Consider the following 19,740-nt stretch of genomic DNA (forward strand, 5'->3'; position numbering starts at 1 on the left):
GTTTGAGCAAACACGAATATCTATGCCCGTGTCTTCCACCCTAGCAAACCTTAACCTACCATGACACCCAAAAGCCCACCCTAACACCCCTTCACGACCGAAACCCACCACGACACCCCAATCCACCATGACATCTACTTAAAGCAGCACAACACCCTTAACCCAACGTCGATACACTTGGGCAAGATTTGACAATTTTTATGCTAATTACCTAATTTGCATATAACTCAAAACCAAAGCGTCCAATGAAAAATAAAGCTCAGTTGTTGCACATGAAATTTGCCACATTTTGGTACCAATGACAATACACTTTAGACAACATTTAAGTATTTTCTATGCTAATTAGCTAATTTGCATATAACTCAAAATAGAAGCGTCCAATGAAATATAAAGCTCCTAAATGCACATGAAATGTTGTCGATAAGATTTGACAATTTTTATGCTAATTACCTAATTTGCATATAACTCAAAACCAAAGCGTCCAATGAAAAATAAAGCTCAGTTGTTGCACATGAAATTTGCTACATTTTGGTACCAATGACGATACACTTTGAAAAAGATTTTAGTATTTTTATGCTAATTAGCTAAATTATATGGTCAATTCCAGCGAAAGCGGGACAAAATTCTCTCTATGTTAACTTTCCACTTTACAATGTCATTAATAAAGGAAATCACGTTATTGATGGAGCATATCATGTCACGTCCAATGTGCTCTCTTTGTGCATATAGGCCTTTACTAGCAAGTCATACCAGGGGACAAGTTATGATAGCTTAAATGAATTGGCGTTACCCACGAATTCAAAGATAAAGCACCATTTATGTCATTGATGTCCTTCAATCAAAATGAAATTATTACCGTTAGAAAGACGTTTGCATGATCTCTCATCATATGTAAAACGATTGAATTCCACAAAAGTTTGTGGACTCTAGAGGCCATTAAGTCAATTTGGCTAATAATTTTGTTACCCGCGTATCAAAAATAAAATGATCGTTCTGAAAATGTTAAGTGAATATGCCATAAATGACTATATCATGAAACGAAGTTTCGTTCTACAATTCTGAGGTCCAAGTGATTATTTTATGCAAATACGTTTTACCCATAAAATTCCATAAAATCAAATTTGACGTTACCCACGTATCAACTGTTACCCACGAGTCCAGCAAATATAATTGCCATAACTTAAATTAACATTTAATGACTTTGGACACTGAATTTAGTTTGACAAGCGCTTAAAATTGTAAATCGTAAAAATACGTTCACCGCTTTAAAAAAAAATCTACGACGGTTTAAACTTTTGTTACCCACGAATCCCGACTAGATGCTAACCTTGAAAAATAAGGAGATTGTTTATTTTAAGTTTAAATCAGCACATATTCAAGCCATGGGTATGCTATAATTTTGACAGTACTTACAGTTTATACACCTAAGAAACGCAAACCCCAAACGGTACTATAGTACTTATAGCTTTACCCACGAATTCGGCGTTACCCACGAATCCAAGGATTTACTCGTAAATTATATGTTTCTTATGCATCTTAACATTTTGAAAACATGCGAAATAGGTTCCAAAACAGTCCTGTTTAATAGCGTCCTCTTGAAGGTATACTGAAGCTGCATCATGAAGTTTTGATTGATTATCCTAAATTACCATTTTTTGGGTAAATACAATTGGTTAGAGAAACGAGAATCATTGAAACACAATGGAGGAATAACCGCATGGTGGTTTCCAAACTTCTGTAATATTTTCTATTTTGCCGCTTACCAATACATACCTTCAAATATGTGTTACCCACGAACATTTTGGTTACCCACGAATCCCTACTTAAATTATAGTTAACAACGTATTGACCGTGTTTTAGTTCATAGGAACTGTCAAACACGAGTTAATAGAATATTGCTGCATGAAAATATGGAATGATTTTACTAAAATAATAATATAAAACTGTTTGCTCTGTCTATTTGAATTTGGCAACTTCATTATTCTCAAAATTTGTATACCCAAAATGCCATAATGATCCATTCTAAATATTCCATGTAGTCTGTATTTTGATTAAAATTCATTTTAGTGCCATTGCAGCCTGAATTATTGACATAGGGAAAAGTATTTTTTTTTATTAAAAAATTAATAGGAATTGCTATTTTCCAGACGCTGTTACCCACGAATCCATCCGAGATCCTCATCCTGCGACGAGATACAAAATCTAACTTTATATTTATATGAAGCATTTATTCTAATCTTTCGAAATAATACAGTAATGTTTAATGACAGCCACTTTGGAAAGAGTTCGAAGAATTGACACAATCTTAACTGTACACCTGGTTCTTTCTTAAAATTTGTAATAACCAAAATATTTCTTTGTAGATATATGTAATAAAATTATATTTTACGTTCAAAGTCTTCACCGATTTCTAGTGTATATGAGTCACACATAAAATATTGAAAGATATTAAAGAAAGTGAAATTTTATGGCGTACAACAGGTGAAAAATGCTTGAATTCGTGGGTAACATGCATATGCGCATTTAACACTTTATTTGGTCTAGCAAGAAAAGTTATTTTTCAATCCGATGGCACTTCCACCTGATGATTCACTAGACATGATCGTCTCATTTGATAGGTCTAGAATTGAAAAGGAAAACATTTTCAAAATGGCCCCCAGAGAGAATTTTGGCCCGCTTTGGCTGGAATTGACCATATACATATTGCTCCCTGTAGCTCATGAACTTTGGCCTCTGGGGTCGAGGCTATCACAGGAATATCTAAGGGGCATGGGTCATCATTGTACCAAGTATGAACCATGTGGGTGATGTAGTTCTTGAGCTAGAGCTATTTGAAATTTTACACACATTTCCCCCTGTAGCCTATGACCTTTGACCTCTGGGGTCAAAGGTACCCTCTGCAATTTCATGGGCCATTAGTATACCAAATATGGGCGCCGAGGCTACTTTGGTTCTTGAGCTAGAGGAGTGTAAAAAAGTGGTCTTGAGAAGAAGGTGGAGAGGAGGAGGGGGGTGAAGGAGAAGCCGATGGCTAAACACAACATTAATAAAATATCTATGCCCCGTTACACGAGCATAAATAAAAAACCTCTATATACATTATAATAATAAAAAAAAAAATTCAAAGTGAACGCTGTTATTAATGAATACAAACTGTGGTAATGAAGAGAAATGTCATTGCTTTCAGGGGTTAACGTTAGTTTCCTGGTATTCCAATCTGACACTCTTTTCGTATCACAAAACATTTCCCAATCGGATGATCTGGCTGTCGTTGGAGCTGTACTTTCCGCCGATGTATCAGGAGTAAACACGACCGATGTAACCGAGCCATTGCAAATTGAAATGACTCCGTTCAAGGTATTTTTATAATTATGTAATTTTTTGCTTCCTTCGCATATATAGCGTTTAATGTGGTCAGAAACTTAACGATTTTATGCTCGTATTTTTCATCGAATGATATTATTCCGGGGAGGGGTTGGGGTTGGGTGTCACTGAAATGGATATAGGTAAAGGGCTGACACTTTCACAGTAAGGAGCATTCGGTGAGAGCAAAATGGAACAAAACATGGGGTAATTTCAAAAAAATTAATAAGTAACAAAATCAGTGATAAATGAAAGTTGCTGTTCAAGTTGAAAAATAAGGGTCTTTGGGTGACAGATGAAATGGAAAAATAGGGGATCTTTGGGTGACAGAGCATGTGCTCGTTAAGGGGGTACTACACCCCGGTGGTATATTTGTGACTGTTTTTGCATTTTTCTCAAAAAATAATAACACACTGGTAACAAAAGTTATGTATATTATTGGGGCAAGGAATTCAATTACTACACTGAAATTTCAGTGACTCAAGACAAGAGGTTCAGTATATATGATAGGAAACGAGGTACATCCTAGCGGTACCTTATTTCTTATCATAAATAACAAACCGCTTGTCTTGGGTCACTGAAATTCCAGTGTAGTAATTGGATTCCTTGCCCCTATAATATACATAACTTTTGTTACAACTGTGTTACTAGTTTTTGAGAAAATTTATCGAGGGGTGTAGTACCCCCTTAAAAAGTATAATTTTCACCGTATTATTTTATTCGACTATTTTTCGCTTACGTTTCGTCGCTTAATTTTATTTGCATAAATTATCACATAAGTCATTGCATAACTATGTATCACCGTATATATTTGACCAAAAATGCGGGATTAAACCTGTTTGGACCACATGCTACTTATGCATTATATAGTTTCCCGGACTTGTTTTTTTAATTCGAGGTCCGACTAGTACTAGTAATTCGGCCCAAAGCTGCGAAATACTACCACGCGTTAACCTCCATTAATTTGTATCAGATTATATCAGAAAGTTTCCGATTTTTATCCAAATTGAGATAATTTTGTACCAATTTTTAGAAATAAAAACAGGCTGCATGGTCCAAAGTGCCTGGAAAATTTATCCGACGCTTCCTATGGCTAATCCAAACTGTGCCCCACTTTTATATTTTTCTACAGCGTTGTATTACCGATTCGAACGTCAACAGTACAAGATGTGTAACTTGGGATTTTTTTCTTAATGATGGTATTGGTGATTGGTCAGAAGAAGGATGTGAGTTTGTGGAATTTAGGAATGGCAGAGTGGTATGCCAATGTTATCACTTCGCCAATTTTGCTGCTATTGCTGTAAGTTGTCTCTATTATATTTGTGAGAAAATGTACGCTTTGGGAAGCTGTCATGTCTAAAAGAAAAGACTGAGATAGTTAACCAAGAAAACTTAAAAATTTATTGTCAACGGAAACTGAAGGCAAATAAATAAAATATTTACTGTTAATATTTTCGGTAACTAACTGTTACCACCCTCATGCAGTAATGACTGGCTGACTGTCTTCTTCACACTTGGATGTGTTTCTAGAAGACAGATCGTAAAGTCTTGGAAGATCCCGGCCCCGTGTCTGCTGAGCTGGACTGGCTTGTTGAGAGTGTTGTTATATTACCACCAATTAGGAATGTTACGGCGCTATTGAATTTATATGACCTAGACAAACCTGTCCAAAATGTCTAGGAACCAGGCGTACGTCCCGAAATTACTGTCTGAGAACCGAGACTTGTTGAAAGAACGTGACAGATAGTACCATGACAGGGGCACTGTTTGACTATAGCAAGACCCAGTCGTAAAATAGGGAATGCGTTATTACGCCTAAAGTCGCTTCTAAAATTACTTCCTGGAAGTTGTATGTATTTGTTGCCGTCAAAACCCCAAATGAAATTCAGCTATTGTGTAATATCTCCTTTTTATTTTTACAGGGTATATCGATTAGAGACCCAGTCATAGATATAGTTAGCATCGTCGGATGTTCGTTATCCTTGACATCTGTTCTTATCATGTTGGCTATCTTCTCCCGCTTCAAGTACGTAGATAGATCATATGTGACCCGGCAGCACAAATGAGCCGTAAATTCCCTAAATTGTATTCTGAGTTACGGTGTAAAATGTGTACGAAGGACGTATTCATCGGTAACTTAAGCTGGCCCGACATCGATCTCATTTTGATAGTGAAACACTAATCAATTTTCCTATTGTTGAAGTGGATAATAAGCTTCTACCTTAGATGGCTATAGAACTTTTAATAGCTCTGGTCTTTGTTTGCTTTTGCTAAATCCTGTTCAGGTGGTGGGTTACCAGGCATTGTATTTTGTATAGGTATGCATAACCAACAATTAACAATGAGATAACTTTCTTAAACCTCGTTGACTTGGGGATGATTTGAAATGACCGCCAATTATGACTGTTTGATATTTATTGCCAGCAATGTGGAAAAGGAGACACATGTAGAAACGACAAAAGCTATAATTTTGTTGAAGGAGCAAAGTTTAACAAACCATAACCCCGCTTCTGGATATCTTTTTAAGTTTATGATGTTTATTTTTTAAACACGAAATAAAACAAAATTGACCGGGGGAGGAATTTACGGCTCATTCGCCGTGAACGGTCACATATGCAATAAACATTTGATAAACCAACAGAAACGATATAACAGTGTCAAGATGACAGATTGAGGGACATGTTATTATCATGGGATATTTTCCCAGGATGCCACCTGGTAAAAATATTCTATAATGAAACATATTTTAGCACAAAACAATGAAGGGAATAGTTTGTTTAAACGAGACTGATACAAAATAAACCTGTTTAGAATGGAATGGGTTGTTTAATGGCTAAGGGTCCGTTCAATATTTATGCCAGGGGTAGTGGGCGTTTTGACAAAAAATCGAGATGAGTTTTCCCCCCTCGCGGTCGCTCACAATTTTGGATTCCCTCCCTGTTTTCCCTTTTCTCCACTTGTAAACTTAATATGCCTCCCTCAGATTCACCCCTCAAGACCCCCCCAAAGAAAATCGGATTACCCCCTTAAAACTCTCACTCCCCTGCGTAAATATTAAATGTTCTCTAGTATTCTTCAGTAACTTCATAGCGTGTTCATAGTCACGCACTACTGTAAAGAGGTACAACCAATGTGTGTGACCCCCCCAATACACAATTTTGTCGGCCAAAATTGACTGTTGTCGTTAAAACCATAATGTGATGCGATCAAGCAAAATCAGTCGGAACTCGGAAATATTGATTTTGAGATATAGCCAAACAAACTAAATATTTCCTTTTGTTTCCTTTTGCTTTGGAAACTCTTTAATTGCTCATATCTTTGGAACTGGTTGTTTAATTTTAATGGGGATTTTTGCAAATGCAGCTTTGTAAATGCCTTTTAATATTCTATAAGAAACACAAAATTTAATATTTCCGAGTTCCGACTGATTTTGCTTGATCGCATCACATATGATTGTCGGTAAATATAGTCAAATCTATGGGTCATTCCATATGAAATCAAGGAGTCGCCCCACCTGACCCCCTCAGATTTGCTTTATATTTTAGTCATGTGTTGTACCTGTAAAAATATTAAAAACCTGCAAATTTGAGGTCTGTAGCTCTTACGGATTTTCTGTGGCAGCCATTTAAAGTTAGAGTAGGGGGTCTAAATTTGGACCCAAAAGTTACCCTTTAAATAAATTTCATCTTTGGGAGTCTGTGCCTTCTTTATAAAAAGAAAGAGAGGTCTGAAACTTTGTATACACACTAACTGCATGCCCAATTTGTCAAAAAATCAAACATAAAAAAAATCTGTAATTGCGCGTTGTGTCACGGGGTCATTAAATATGCAAGAAAAAATGTAATGTTTTGTAAACTGGCAAGTTTAGCCCCCCTAAATTCACATTTTTGGTCAGATTAATTATTTTTTGTTGTCACTGATGCTTTATATAGGATAAATACAATGCATATCCAAAAAATTGAGGTCACAACTCATTTACATTTCGAACAGCGCCCTCACGAAGATGAAATTTATTGCAAATTCAACATTTTCAGGGGGCCCAAAGTCGATGTGGTCCACCTTCAAAATTTATAAAACATCACTTTTATATAACTACTAGTCTTAAATTACAACTTTGCTAAGTCCCAGTAATTGTATAGGTTGACTTCATATAAAATGACAAGCCCAAAGTTGACCATTTTCTTATGATTGCATGTATTGCAAATGTGCCGAATTTGGAAGGCTTAAAAGTCAAATTGGCCCCAATATTGAAAATAAATGATTAGATGAGTAGTTATTGGCCCTATTTACTTTTATTTCCATTTCATTTTCAATATATACAGATTTTCTATGGTAGCCATTTACAGTTGGAGTAGGGGGATCTAAATTTGGACCCAAAAGTTGCCCTTTGAATAAATTTCATCTTTGGGAGCCTGTACCTTCCTAATAAAAAGAGAGAGAGGTCTGAAACCTTGTATACACACTAATTGCATGTCCAATTTGTCAACAAGTAAAAAAAATAAATGTCTGTAATTGCGCGTTGTGTCACAGGGTCATTAAATATGCAAAAAAATGTAATGTTTTGTATACTGGCAAGTTTAGCCCCCCTAAATTCACATTTTTTGTCGGATTAATTGTTTTTGTTGTCACTGATGCGATATATAGGACAAATACAATGCATATCCAAGACATTGAGGTGACCATTTATTTACATTTCCAACAGCGCCCTCGCGAAGATGAAAATTAATGCAAATTCACCATTTTCAGGGGGCCCAAAGTCGATGTGGTCAACCTTCAAAATTTATAAAACATCACTTTTATATGACTACTAGTCTTAAATTGCAACTTTGCGCAATCCCAGTAATTTTATAGATTGACTTCATATAAAACGACAAGCCCAAAGTTGACCATTTTCTTATGATTGCATGTACTGCAAATGTGCCGAATTCGGAAGGTTTAAAAGTCAAAATGACCACAATATTGAAAATAAATGACTAGATGCATAGTTATTGGCCCTATTTACTTTTATTTCCATTTTATTTTCAATATTGGGGCCAATTTGACTTTCAAGCCTTCCGAATTCGGCACATTTGCACTACATGCAATCATAAGAAAATGGTCAACTTTGGGCTTGTCATTTTATATGAAGTCAACCTATACAATTACTGGGACTTAGCATAGTTGTAATTTAAGACTAGTAGTTATATAAAAGTGATGTTTTATAAATTTTGAAGGTGGACCATCGACTTTGGGCGCCCTGAAAATGTTGAATTTGCAATAAATTTCATCTTCGTGAGGGCGCTGTTCGAAATGTAAATGAGTTGTGACCTCAATTTTTGGATATGCATTGTATTTATCCTATATAAAGCATCAGTGACAACAAAAAATAATTAATCTGACCAAAAATGTGAATTTAGGGGGGCTAAACTTGCCAGTTTACAAAACATTACATTTTTTCTTGCATATTTAATGACCCCGTGACACAACACGCAATTACAGAAATTTTTTATATTTTATTTTTTGACAAATTGGGCATGCAGTTAGTGTGTACAAAAGGTTCAGACCTCTCTTTCTTTTTATAAAGAAGGCACAGCCTCCCAAAGATGAAATTTGTTTAAAGGGCAACTTTTGGGTCCAAATTTAGACCCCCTACTCCAACTTTAAATGGCTGCCACAGAAAATCCGTAAGAGATACAGACCTCAAATTTGCAGGTTTTTAATATTTTTACAGGTACAACATATGGCTAAAATATAAAGCAAATCTGAGGGGGTCAGGTGGGGCGACTCCTTGATTTCATATGGAGTGACCCCTATGTGATTTTCGGTAAATTCCAAGAGTCATATAAAATATTAATGTGTTACAAAATTGTGCTGTTGTTATAGACCTATTGTGAATACTATAGTAGTTAATAATTTTAAAACCCCCCTCCCCACTTTTTAGATTCTTGAGCGCCATCCTGGCTAAAAAAAAGAGTCTACAATTCACAAAATATTTCCGTCGGCAAAACATGCTGTAAACCCCCGAATCATATTGGTCTAGCGACGCCCTTGCCTGTGGAAACAACTTTGTATCACACAAGGCAACAATATCAATGATATGTTTCATCAATTTTAATTAAAATAATGGTAATTTGCATATTAAAATCAAATTAAAAATAAATAAATAAATAAAATAAAAACACCGGTAGAAATTTAATTTGTAATTTAAATTATTTTCCGAGCAATATATGACCTTTAATAACTGCAGTGTTCACACTATTTTTGCACTTTTGTTTTGCAGAAAACTTCGACAATCTCAACCTCGGCAGATAAACATGCATTTGTGCTTTTCTCTGTTTTGCCTTTATCTAACGTTCATCATTATCTTCGCCATTGACAACCACACATCGTATGATCCTAAATGTCCGACAGATATGGCAACTTGGCAATGCATTACTTCGGCCGTCTTCTTGCACTATTTTACTCTTACTACGGTAATGTGGATGGGCGTGGAAGCACAGCTTCTTTATAAACTACTTGTCATCATCTTTGGACAGAAATCAAGTAGTTTTATCAAATACGCACGTGCGTGTGCCTGGGGTGAGTTGAGGCTACATGCTCTTTTTGGTTGAAATTTTGGGATTATTTCCCGCCAAAACATTAAAGTAATCTTTTCCCACAACTAAATATCATAGTCAGGAAATTAATGATGCATCTGGTAGCTTAGATCATAACTTTCATTATACTTAGTTGCAATTATCCCAGAAAATTCTTGATTTGTTTTTACAGAGTCTTGAATTGTCGATGTTTTTGGTCAAAAAACATCACTCGGTGTATTTTGAAACTCGAGGCATTAACTCTTCTCAAATTAGCCCCAAATCATAATTTATTATATGCACGTGTATCAAACACCAATGGGAATAATTGGACGTTGTTTGCGGAGCCTAAATTTGGTTTGATTTTATTTCACAATAATTCTAAGGTGAGAATTTTGACCTGACATTTCCTTTTTGGATTTCCAATTTAAATTCATTGATATGTGATATTTTGAATAAATAAAGAGTACGCTTACCTTTCTGCAACACTTCCCGGTATCATTAAGCATCTGCTGATAACCAACATTTTAGCTGAAAACAGTCCCTTCCTATCATTTTTGAACAAAATATGGTTCAAAAGTGCGTACCGTGCGAGTATAAACGGGCACAGCGAGGCAATGACGAGAGCTATTTACGGTGGGGCATCTATTGTAAGCTATTAGGGTAGGCCTATTATAGTATATCTTCCCGCAAGTGACAGGATGTGTCAAGCCAGTCAGCCGCCTGGACAACCAATTCTTTAGAAATGCTTAGTCGCGCTAAAAGTCGATCGATACATGTAAAAATCAGCACAATTCATAGATACACCTTTTTGCTATGAAATTAATTTTCTCGGTCAAATATAAAGCAATATTTTTTTTCTTCAGTAATGTCAGTTAAAAACTTGGTGCTTGGATATACATTTTTTTAAAATCCTGGTGTTAAAATTAAGCATCAAATTGTGTCTTTTAGTGTGATATTTTTGATTTTTATAGGCCTTGAATTCGCCTGCGAGCTTTTTACGGAATTCATGTTTTAGCGTCTCAAACTAACATAGTTTGCTAAAGAAAGATATTTCCCACCTCTGTAAAGCACATCGTGTGGGTCTATATGTTCTAGTTTTGACAGAATTTCCGTTTTTGTTTTACTTTTTTTCCATTCAAGCTCCGAAAATGTCAAACTAAGTAAAAGTAGGTAATGGTGAGTACTTTTATCTCGAGAGCAACCAGAAGAAATAGTCGATATTTCCTTTGTTGTTATCCAGGTCAATTTTTCATTGAAAGCAAATTGCCCGACCAGCGATTAAATCCCCAATTGGGTGTTCTGGTTAAACATGATCAGTAGGAGCGCTATAGGTCTGGGAATTTCTTTGCTATATTGAAGTTCTGGCAACACTATAGCCATGCCGGTATTCCTATTAAACCCAGGGATATCGATCCACAATGCTAGTACTCGCCTTAGATTTCACGTGTTGATTTTGAAATTTTTTCAGCCGACAGTGAAAGATGGTGAAATCAAAACGGAAATTCTGACAAAACTATGATATATCGCTCACGGTGATGTGCGTTAGAAAGTTGGGAAAAATCCTTCATTAGCGAACTATCTTACTTTGAAAAGCTAAAAGGTTGATCCAAAAAAGGCTCGCGGACAGAGTTTAAGCCTATCAAAATCGAAAATCTTACACTAAATGACTAAATTTCACGCCTAAGTTTAACACTAGAATTTGAAAAAAAATACAGTATCCTGACATTTACTGAAAAAATGAAAATGATTGCTTTTCATTTGGCCGAGAAAATTAATTTTACATCGAAAAGGTGTAACTAAAAATTTAGCTCATTTCAACACCAAATTCGATCGTTTGTATTGCCTCATTAAATGACTGAGTGAGCCTTGCCAAACAAAAGAATCGGTTGTGCAGGCTGCTAACTGAAGCAGGGCGGTATATTCAAACGCTATTGTCTGGATCATCAGTATCGATTGCGCACGTATACATGCAACACGGATGTGTGTGGTCCTCCTCAGGTTTTGACATGAATTACAAATGACGTCGTGAATGACCCAGCGTTTTCATTTTATTATTACTAAATTAATCGTCGTTTATCACGAGTGCTAAGAGTCGTACCAGTTCAATTCATCAAAATTAATTTGTATTAGATGAAAAACAAATAGACAAGTAGAGTCATAAGTCTTTCTATGACCGTATTCCTACCAAAGTCTGATTTTCAATACACTAGAAACGTGTTGATATGTATATCTTTGAAAATCGCCGAATGTTAACCACAGTCACCGTGGCACAGTAGGTATCTTTAGTATTCATAGTGCAGTTGGCAGTGGTTCGAACCCCGGTGAAAATGTTAGTATTTTTTCTTCTTTTTACTAATGCGCTGTGCCGTTTTTCAAACACGCCCCTGAATGAAACTGATGGGCAAGTACCCTTAACGCTGCGGTAACATTAGAAGACCTGTGCGCCAGAAGACCATAATTCCACTTAGCCCATCAACATATATACACTAAAGTTATGTATAGTTTCTTAGGGTTTTATAATGTTTAATACATGTTCCAGGATGAAAACATCGTGGAATATTGTGAAGATTTGTTTTGGCCCCTGAACATGTATAAAACATTACCAAACTATACGAAACTATACGCAACTTTAGTGTATACATGTTGAGGGGCCAAGTGGACTAACGGTCTGCTAGCGCTCAGGGCCGATATTCATAAAGCCTTGCTAAATTAGCAACCAACTAGTGCTTAGAAAGATGCTAAATCCACTAGTTGATAGCTGCGTAGCAATCAACTAATTTCTTATTCATAAAACCTTGCTAAACACTTTGCTAACTAGCTATCAACTAGAAATATTTAGCTGATAACTTATTTGGGTGTTTTGGGTGATATGGCCTTCAACAGTTGTGTAACATCTAATACAATAGGCTTATATAATACATGTCTATTATACTTGAGCTCTGAACCACAGTCAAAATGATCAAAATGTAATGACTCATTGCTGATGGTCTTCATTGAGATTTCGTTAATAAAATTACATGTGTATTTTGTAAGCTATATAGGCCTACAAGGTTGTTACGGCAAATTAAATTAAAGTAAAGTTCATATACATGTTAAGTCCTTGGTTTGTTGTAAAAACATACTATACATACTATATTGCTTCATCAAATAGAAAACAACATGCATCCACTTAACGCTGCTCATTTAGCTTCATGAGCAACACTGTGTAAATAATATTAGATAATTTAATAGCATATGATATATCTTGCTTGTTGTCCTGACAAAAGCCAAGCATGATTTATCTTTATCAAATTGACATATAATTTGTTATTGAAAATAAGTCATGCATCTTTACCAAAGAGAACATTGGTAACATGTCTCCAAAATATATATTTTACGTATCAAACAATTGAACAGAATTGCTTCGATTGAACATATCTGCTTAACTAAAGATTACTTGCTATATCATAATCATTTTTCTTGTGCAAATTTGGTTAAACAATACTGGCTTAGTTCAATGTTTATTCATTCACCCTAAATTTGTTGTGTATTTTTAAGACAGTTTCTTATGTGTAAAACACACTGAAGACCTCAGAAACAGAATATTCTGAGAACATTATTTTTCATAATTGACAACAGTTAATATGAAATTAAAACAATAAATCATGTCAAACTTAGTTCAAAATCATTAAGACTAGTTGTCAACTAGTGACTTAGCGCTGCCCCAGATCAACTCTAAGTTTTGGCAAAATTTTAGAATGTTGCTAACTCTAACTGGGTTTTATGAATAAGAATTAGCAATCAGCTAGGCTTAGCAGCTTGCTAAAGTCAATTTTAGCTGTCAACTAGGCCTAGCGTGGTTTTATGAATATCAGCCCTGGTCTTTATTTTAAAGCAAACTAGTATTGGGAATAGCTGGCTGTCCAGAATTCCAGTTGGTCGTAGTAAATATTTAATTGATATAGAAAAATGGAGGCTCATCTGAGTGCAACGTTAAGGGTAGACTAGGTATTGTTGGTCTAAGCAGCAAAAAAAAAATAACATCGATTTTCATTATTTAAATCAATATATTATTGAAAAATGTTTATCAACAAAGGTAAGGGACTGGTATATCGATATGCTTGAGCGAACTGCATGCAACCACTACACTGTTCAATAGCCGTATTGTTATGTGGCGGGAGTTTTAAAACCACGGGCCCTGAACAAAATATGATGCGCGCGCATACTGCCAGGCAAAAAACAATTGAAATTGTGATGACACGTCAGAAGTCAATACCTAATTTAGTCCCACAGCACCTGGCGATATTTAATAATCAAATACCTCAGGTAAAGTTCACTTTCTAGGAACTACACGATTGAACAGGTTCTTCAATATGTTACTCATGGACACACCTGGGGTCATGTATTGTCTCTGTTTTTTCAAGTATGACAATCTGTCACCTCAAAGTCTCAGGGGGAAATCAAGTTGTGAAGTGCATATTCAAATTTTGTATTATAATAGGTAACGTTATGTCTGTGTTATTTATTGCAGGTATCTCAGGAATACCGGCAATAATTGTGTCAATTTCTCTAGGCGCTGGATGGGATAAATATGAACGTCTAGAAAAGTATGTATTCAGCTGTTGTCTTTCGTAATGACCTGCAATGTTGCAAATATATTGGGCCACTGTCGTGTCTGCATAAACGAGGCCTTCTGGCCTTTTGAGTTTTTGTGATAGCCAGTGTGAGCGTCTTTGCTGCAAGTCCCTGAATGGTTGATAAATCGTTTTTATGGACTGACTTAAGGGGTGGGGTATGAACGTTTGGACGGTATTTATTGTGGGACATTAGAGCACATCAGACATATCGAATTGCATTCTGAATACGAAGAATGTCCTTCTGATATTAAATAATTTAGATTTTTTGAAATTCGCAATGTAATACACATTTTATGGCAAATGATTAAAAATTGATATTTTTGATATTTAACAGTACTCGAAGGTAAACTTTATAAATCTGATGATTTATACTTAAAGTGTATGTAGGTGGGATGAAAAGCCGACGCTCAATTGAAAAGTTTGACCTTTTGTATTGAAGATATGGATTTTTTTCCCCAAAACACCAAAAAAATTAGGTCTTTTTGGAAAAAAAATCCATATCTTCAATATGAAAGGTCAAAATTTTCAATTGATCGTCCCAGCTACATACACTTTAAGAATATATCATTAGATTTATAAAATTTACTTCGAAGACTGTTATTATATCAAAAATGTGAAAAATATCAATTTTTAATAATTTGTCATAAAATGTGTATTACAGACTTGACATTTAATATGGAATATTTTTCGCAAAATTCCAAGACTGGTCTGGAAGGGGGCTGCATAAACCGCACGGGCTAAATATTAATTCGGGTGTGTCGGGAGATGGTGCAAAATAATTGTTTGATAGAAAATGTGCTTTCCATATGTTTACATAATGGTGCTCATAATGTAGCGAATTTGCCTAAAATGGCGGATTTAGGGAGGCTGAATTTGAGCTTTGTGGGGGGGACACAATTTCAGACTTTATGCAACATGATTCTGTTATTATCAAATTTATAGGGGTTTGAGGTGATATTTCTTAAACTTCTTCAGTAATTGGCATTCATCACAGCTGAAAATCACTTACAATGCACCAAGTTTTTGAACAGAGGAGGATCTTAAAATGGGGCTCTTAAAGGCTGTACGTACTCAGAAAGATTGAATGGCCCCTGGGGTCAAATGTTGCAAACTTATGGTACAAGAACAACTGTGTGGATTCATGGTTGTCCAATGAACTCACACTGTTTCTTTGTGTACAGTAAGTTTATAACATTTGGCCCCAGGGGACCATTCAAACTTTCTGAGTGCATACCACTTTTAAGAGCCATATTTCTTAAAGCTCCTCCCACTTTCAAAACTGGTAGATCACAGGTGCATTTCAGTTCTGACGAACACTTATTGGTATTTAGGTTTAGTAAAATCGCCTCAAACCTCAATGAATTTGATAATATCAGAATAATGTGGCTCAAATTCAGAAATTTTACCCCCACAAAAAGCAAATTCAGTCGCCTTAAATCCGCCATTTTAGGCTAATTCACTACATTATGAGCGCCAGAATGTAAACTAATGGAAAGCACATTTTCTGTCAAACAATTATTTTACATCATCTCACGACACACCCCCAATTAATATTTAGCCCGTGTCGTTTATGCAGACCTCTACCAGACCAGTCTTGGAATTGTGCGAAAAAGTATTCCATATTAAATGTCAAGTCTGTATATCATGAATTTCAAAAAATAAAAATTATTTGATATCAGAAAGACATTCTGCGTAGTCAGAACGCAATTCGATACGTCTGATGTGCTCTCATGTCCCACAAAAAATACTGTCTAAACGCTCAAAACGCTCATTCCAGATCCCTTAAGGCCACCTATAAATCACCTAATTAATTTTTTTAATTGTTAAATGTTGCCTTCATATGATGTTGAAAATTAACTTTACTATATGGAGGGGACTGTTGCAAAGAATAAAAAATTTCTTTCTTAAATCGTTCATCACCTACCCTAATTGTTTGAAATTCCATGCATATCAATTTCTACGTGCTCTTTAAGCAAAGTCATTGTTCATTGAATTTACAATCGTTTGATAAAACAGGCGAAAATAGTAACATTTGCAATTTAAAGAGAATTGGCCATTGCTGATTGAAATGAATCTAGTATATGGACAATATTAGTGTGCTCTTTCAATTAATGACATAAAATTTGAAAAATATTGTAAGGATCACTCGGGGTTTTGACTTTTAAAACCTACATTTTGGTCCAAAATTGTGCTTGAAGAGGTCGCTTTACCACGTTCGCCTTGCTATAAACATTGAACGGCGTCATTTGTTGACGTAGAGAAAAAAAGTGTTTTAGCAGGAAGTGCTAGCTTTCGTTCCATATAAAAGAAATTCTGATTGGATGAAGGGAACATGCGGGGTTTAGACATAAACCAATCACAGATGCCGTATTTCCCACTAGTCACCAGCTATAAGCTCATACAGCTGCTCTTATGATCACACCCAACCGTGTGGTGTAAACACAGACTGTGTAGAGTCAAGGCACTGCTTGCTTGGACAAAATTGTGTGCTCAGGTGTTTTGTAGCTAAACCTTTCCATATTGTAGCTAAACCTTTCCATATGTGTTTTAAAGATTTTAAAACAGTCATTTCACGAATCCGGTATATTGTTTTTAAAGATTGGTTGATTTAACAAATCACTAATTATGGCAGTAAATAAGAGTGCAGATAGACCTTATTATTAATATCGTTTTGCCGCCTTGTTGTCAAAGTTTAACAGAATATTAACGTTGACACATAAAGTGATGTAATATTAGACACCAGAAAGGCCTAAATGTAAAAAGAAAATTATGAGAACGAACGACTATTATGTTTTTTTAACAATATTGTCCTGCTGGATTTTTATTCTGATTTCAGCTGTTTTGTCTCAGAAGGAGCTCTGTACCTTTCGTTGGCAATTCCCATCGCCGTCGTACTTTCCCATAACCTGATTGTCTTTGTACTCATTCTGCGCAGTCTCGTATGCCGTGTACAAGGAAAGGTACAAAAACACAAGTCACCTGAGCTATGGCGAAGATTACGTCAATCAATAGGCATTACCCTACTTCTTGGTTTAACATGGCTTTTTGGTATCTTTGCCATACAATCTGCTACAAGAGTATTCGGCTGGTTGTTCGTCCTTTTTAACGCTTTTCAAGGCACTGGTATCTTTGTCTTCTTCTGCGTCCTTCAAGATGATGTTAGAATGGCATTAGCACCTTATTTTGAATGTGTCAAAGCTCTCAAGCGTAGGGGTGAAGACGATAACAACCCTGCAAATCAAAAGCCTCCATCACCGAACAACATCCCATTATCGTCTGCATCCCTGGCAGACGATAATCATGTGGATGAGGATGGTGAATCGTCACTGCAGAATCGTCAGTTTTCTTTGTACGTGAAACATGGTCCATCGTTAGAAGCTAGAAATGAACTAGCTCAAATGTATCGTTAATACTCGTAAAAAGTTAAAGATACGTTCTGAATTTCTCATTAACAAACAAAAAGAAGACGACAATGCTGACAAAATGCAAAGCTTTGTTGCAAAAACCCCAACATTGACTAAATGTTCACGATATATTGTTATTAAAGACTACTTATAGCAGTAAGTAAGGAGTGCATTGATTAAACTACAGGAAATGTCTGTTTTTTATTTTAAGAGAATGAAGCTCACACAATGTTACAGTTTTAAATATTTTTTCGACTTTAGAAACAATCGATATCAAAAAATATTTTTGTGCAAATTTATATTTTGGTGATAGTTATTTATGTTTATGTTTAGGTTCATGAGATGCCCATTGAAGATACTCGAACATAATGGCGTTTTACATGGCACAATGCTTGCACATTGCATTAATATGTTGCTAAAATTGAACAACATTGGGCGAATTCGCCGTCAAAGTGACGTCATAATCGGATTAACTGCCACAGCAATAGATGAATACAATTTTTGAATAAATCGCAGATTATAAGCAGATTGCACTAATCACCGGTGTATGTCAGCAAACATAGATTGAAAACAATACCGCTCTTTTCAAAGATACTAATCCTACAGGTGTGAGTGATCAGCCTTTCTTTGACATATATTGTTCAATGCATCGGTACCGCGTGAATGTTGTAGTGCAGGGCGATATAATCAAAAAAGTATTAATTATAGCCATCGTTCAAATCCGGGGGTGGGGGCAAGAAAAATGGGAGGAATGCCCCCTGTCCCCCGCTGGGCCGCCACTGGTTAATGTACACATCGTAAATTCAAGTCTTTAGGTTTTCTGTATGCGGTTACTTTTCGTGCAACTTTATTTTTGCAGGAGAGTTATTTTATACTGGTTGCAATATTGTGCATGTGTTATAGTTTGTTTAAGTTAGGCTAAGTGTAGCTTTTAGATTTTAAAACTTTGTACCCTAGTTTAATTTGTTGTGTAAAGCGCCCAGATGCTGTTTGCGTTGGGCGCTATATTCAATCTCTCTTTCTTCTTCTTATTATTATCCCAGCAAACACATAACGTTTTCGACATCATTCACAAAAGGTTATAAAAGGTTGTCAGAAAACGTTTAAATGTCGGGTTATATAAAGGGTATATTAAGAGTATAAAACGTTTTCATAACCTGAAAAAACATTTTTTGATAATCTACTGCGCATCAAACAAAAATGTTTTACAGAAAACGTTTAAATGTGGGGTTATATAAACGGTATAAAAACGTTCTAGAAACATTCTTGAAAACTTGATACAAAACATTCTAAGCAGAATGTTATTTTGGGTTGAAAAAATATTTTCCGAAAAATGTTTGCCCAAAATATTTTCAATAACGTTTAAAAACGTTTTCATGACCTTTATATAACACGACATTTAAATGTTATTAAAAGGTTTTGAAAAAAAACATTTTAAAAACATTTCTGTGTTTGCTGGGTTCAAATATTTTAACATAATGTTATTTAAGTATTGACATAACACAATATTTGACAAAAATGTTTGCAAAAATAGTTTACAATAACATTTTTTTTAAACATTTAAAAATCTTGTTGTAGTGTGTTTTCATACAAAACGTTTTAAAACGCTATCATGACCCTTATATAACCCGACATTTTAATGTTATTAAAACGTTTTTACCTAAACCAAAACCCAAAATATAACTTATTTAAAACGTTTTTAAAATGTTTTTGTGTTTGCTGGGATATTATTAATGTTTATCTTTGTATATGTTTATGAGATAAAATGTCAGTTCGGAATGAGATACAGCTTTCGGTTAT

At 35.3% G+C, this 19,740-nt stretch overlaps 1 protein-coding gene across 1 annotated transcript in view; it reads left to right on the top strand.

Moving 5' to 3' along the window:
* The window catches only part of LOC140150033 (uncharacterized), a 35,470-nt gene extending 17,022 nt beyond the window's left edge, over window positions 1-18,448 (top strand). The window contains exons 9-14 of the mRNA XM_072172037.1: window positions 3,188-3,357; window positions 4,496-4,663; window positions 5,286-5,389; window positions 9,623-9,921; window positions 14,440-14,506; window positions 17,373-18,448. Coding sequence (XP_072028138.1) covers window positions 3,188-3,357; window positions 4,496-4,663; window positions 5,286-5,389; window positions 9,623-9,921; window positions 14,440-14,506; window positions 17,373-17,946 — 1,382 coding nt within the window. The 3' untranslated portion in view covers window positions 17,947-18,448. The remainder of the gene's footprint in view (window positions 1-3,187; window positions 3,358-4,495; window positions 4,664-5,285; window positions 5,390-9,622; window positions 9,922-14,439; window positions 14,507-17,372) is intronic.
* The last annotated feature ends 1,292 nt before the right edge of the window (window positions 18,449-19,740 follow it).

The sequence above is a fragment of the Amphiura filiformis genome, chromosome 4, assembly GCF_039555335.1.
Source record: "Amphiura filiformis chromosome 4, Afil_fr2py, whole genome shotgun sequence".
Classification (NCBI taxonomy): domain Eukaryota; kingdom Metazoa; phylum Echinodermata; class Ophiuroidea; order Amphilepidida; family Amphiuridae; genus Amphiura; species Amphiura filiformis.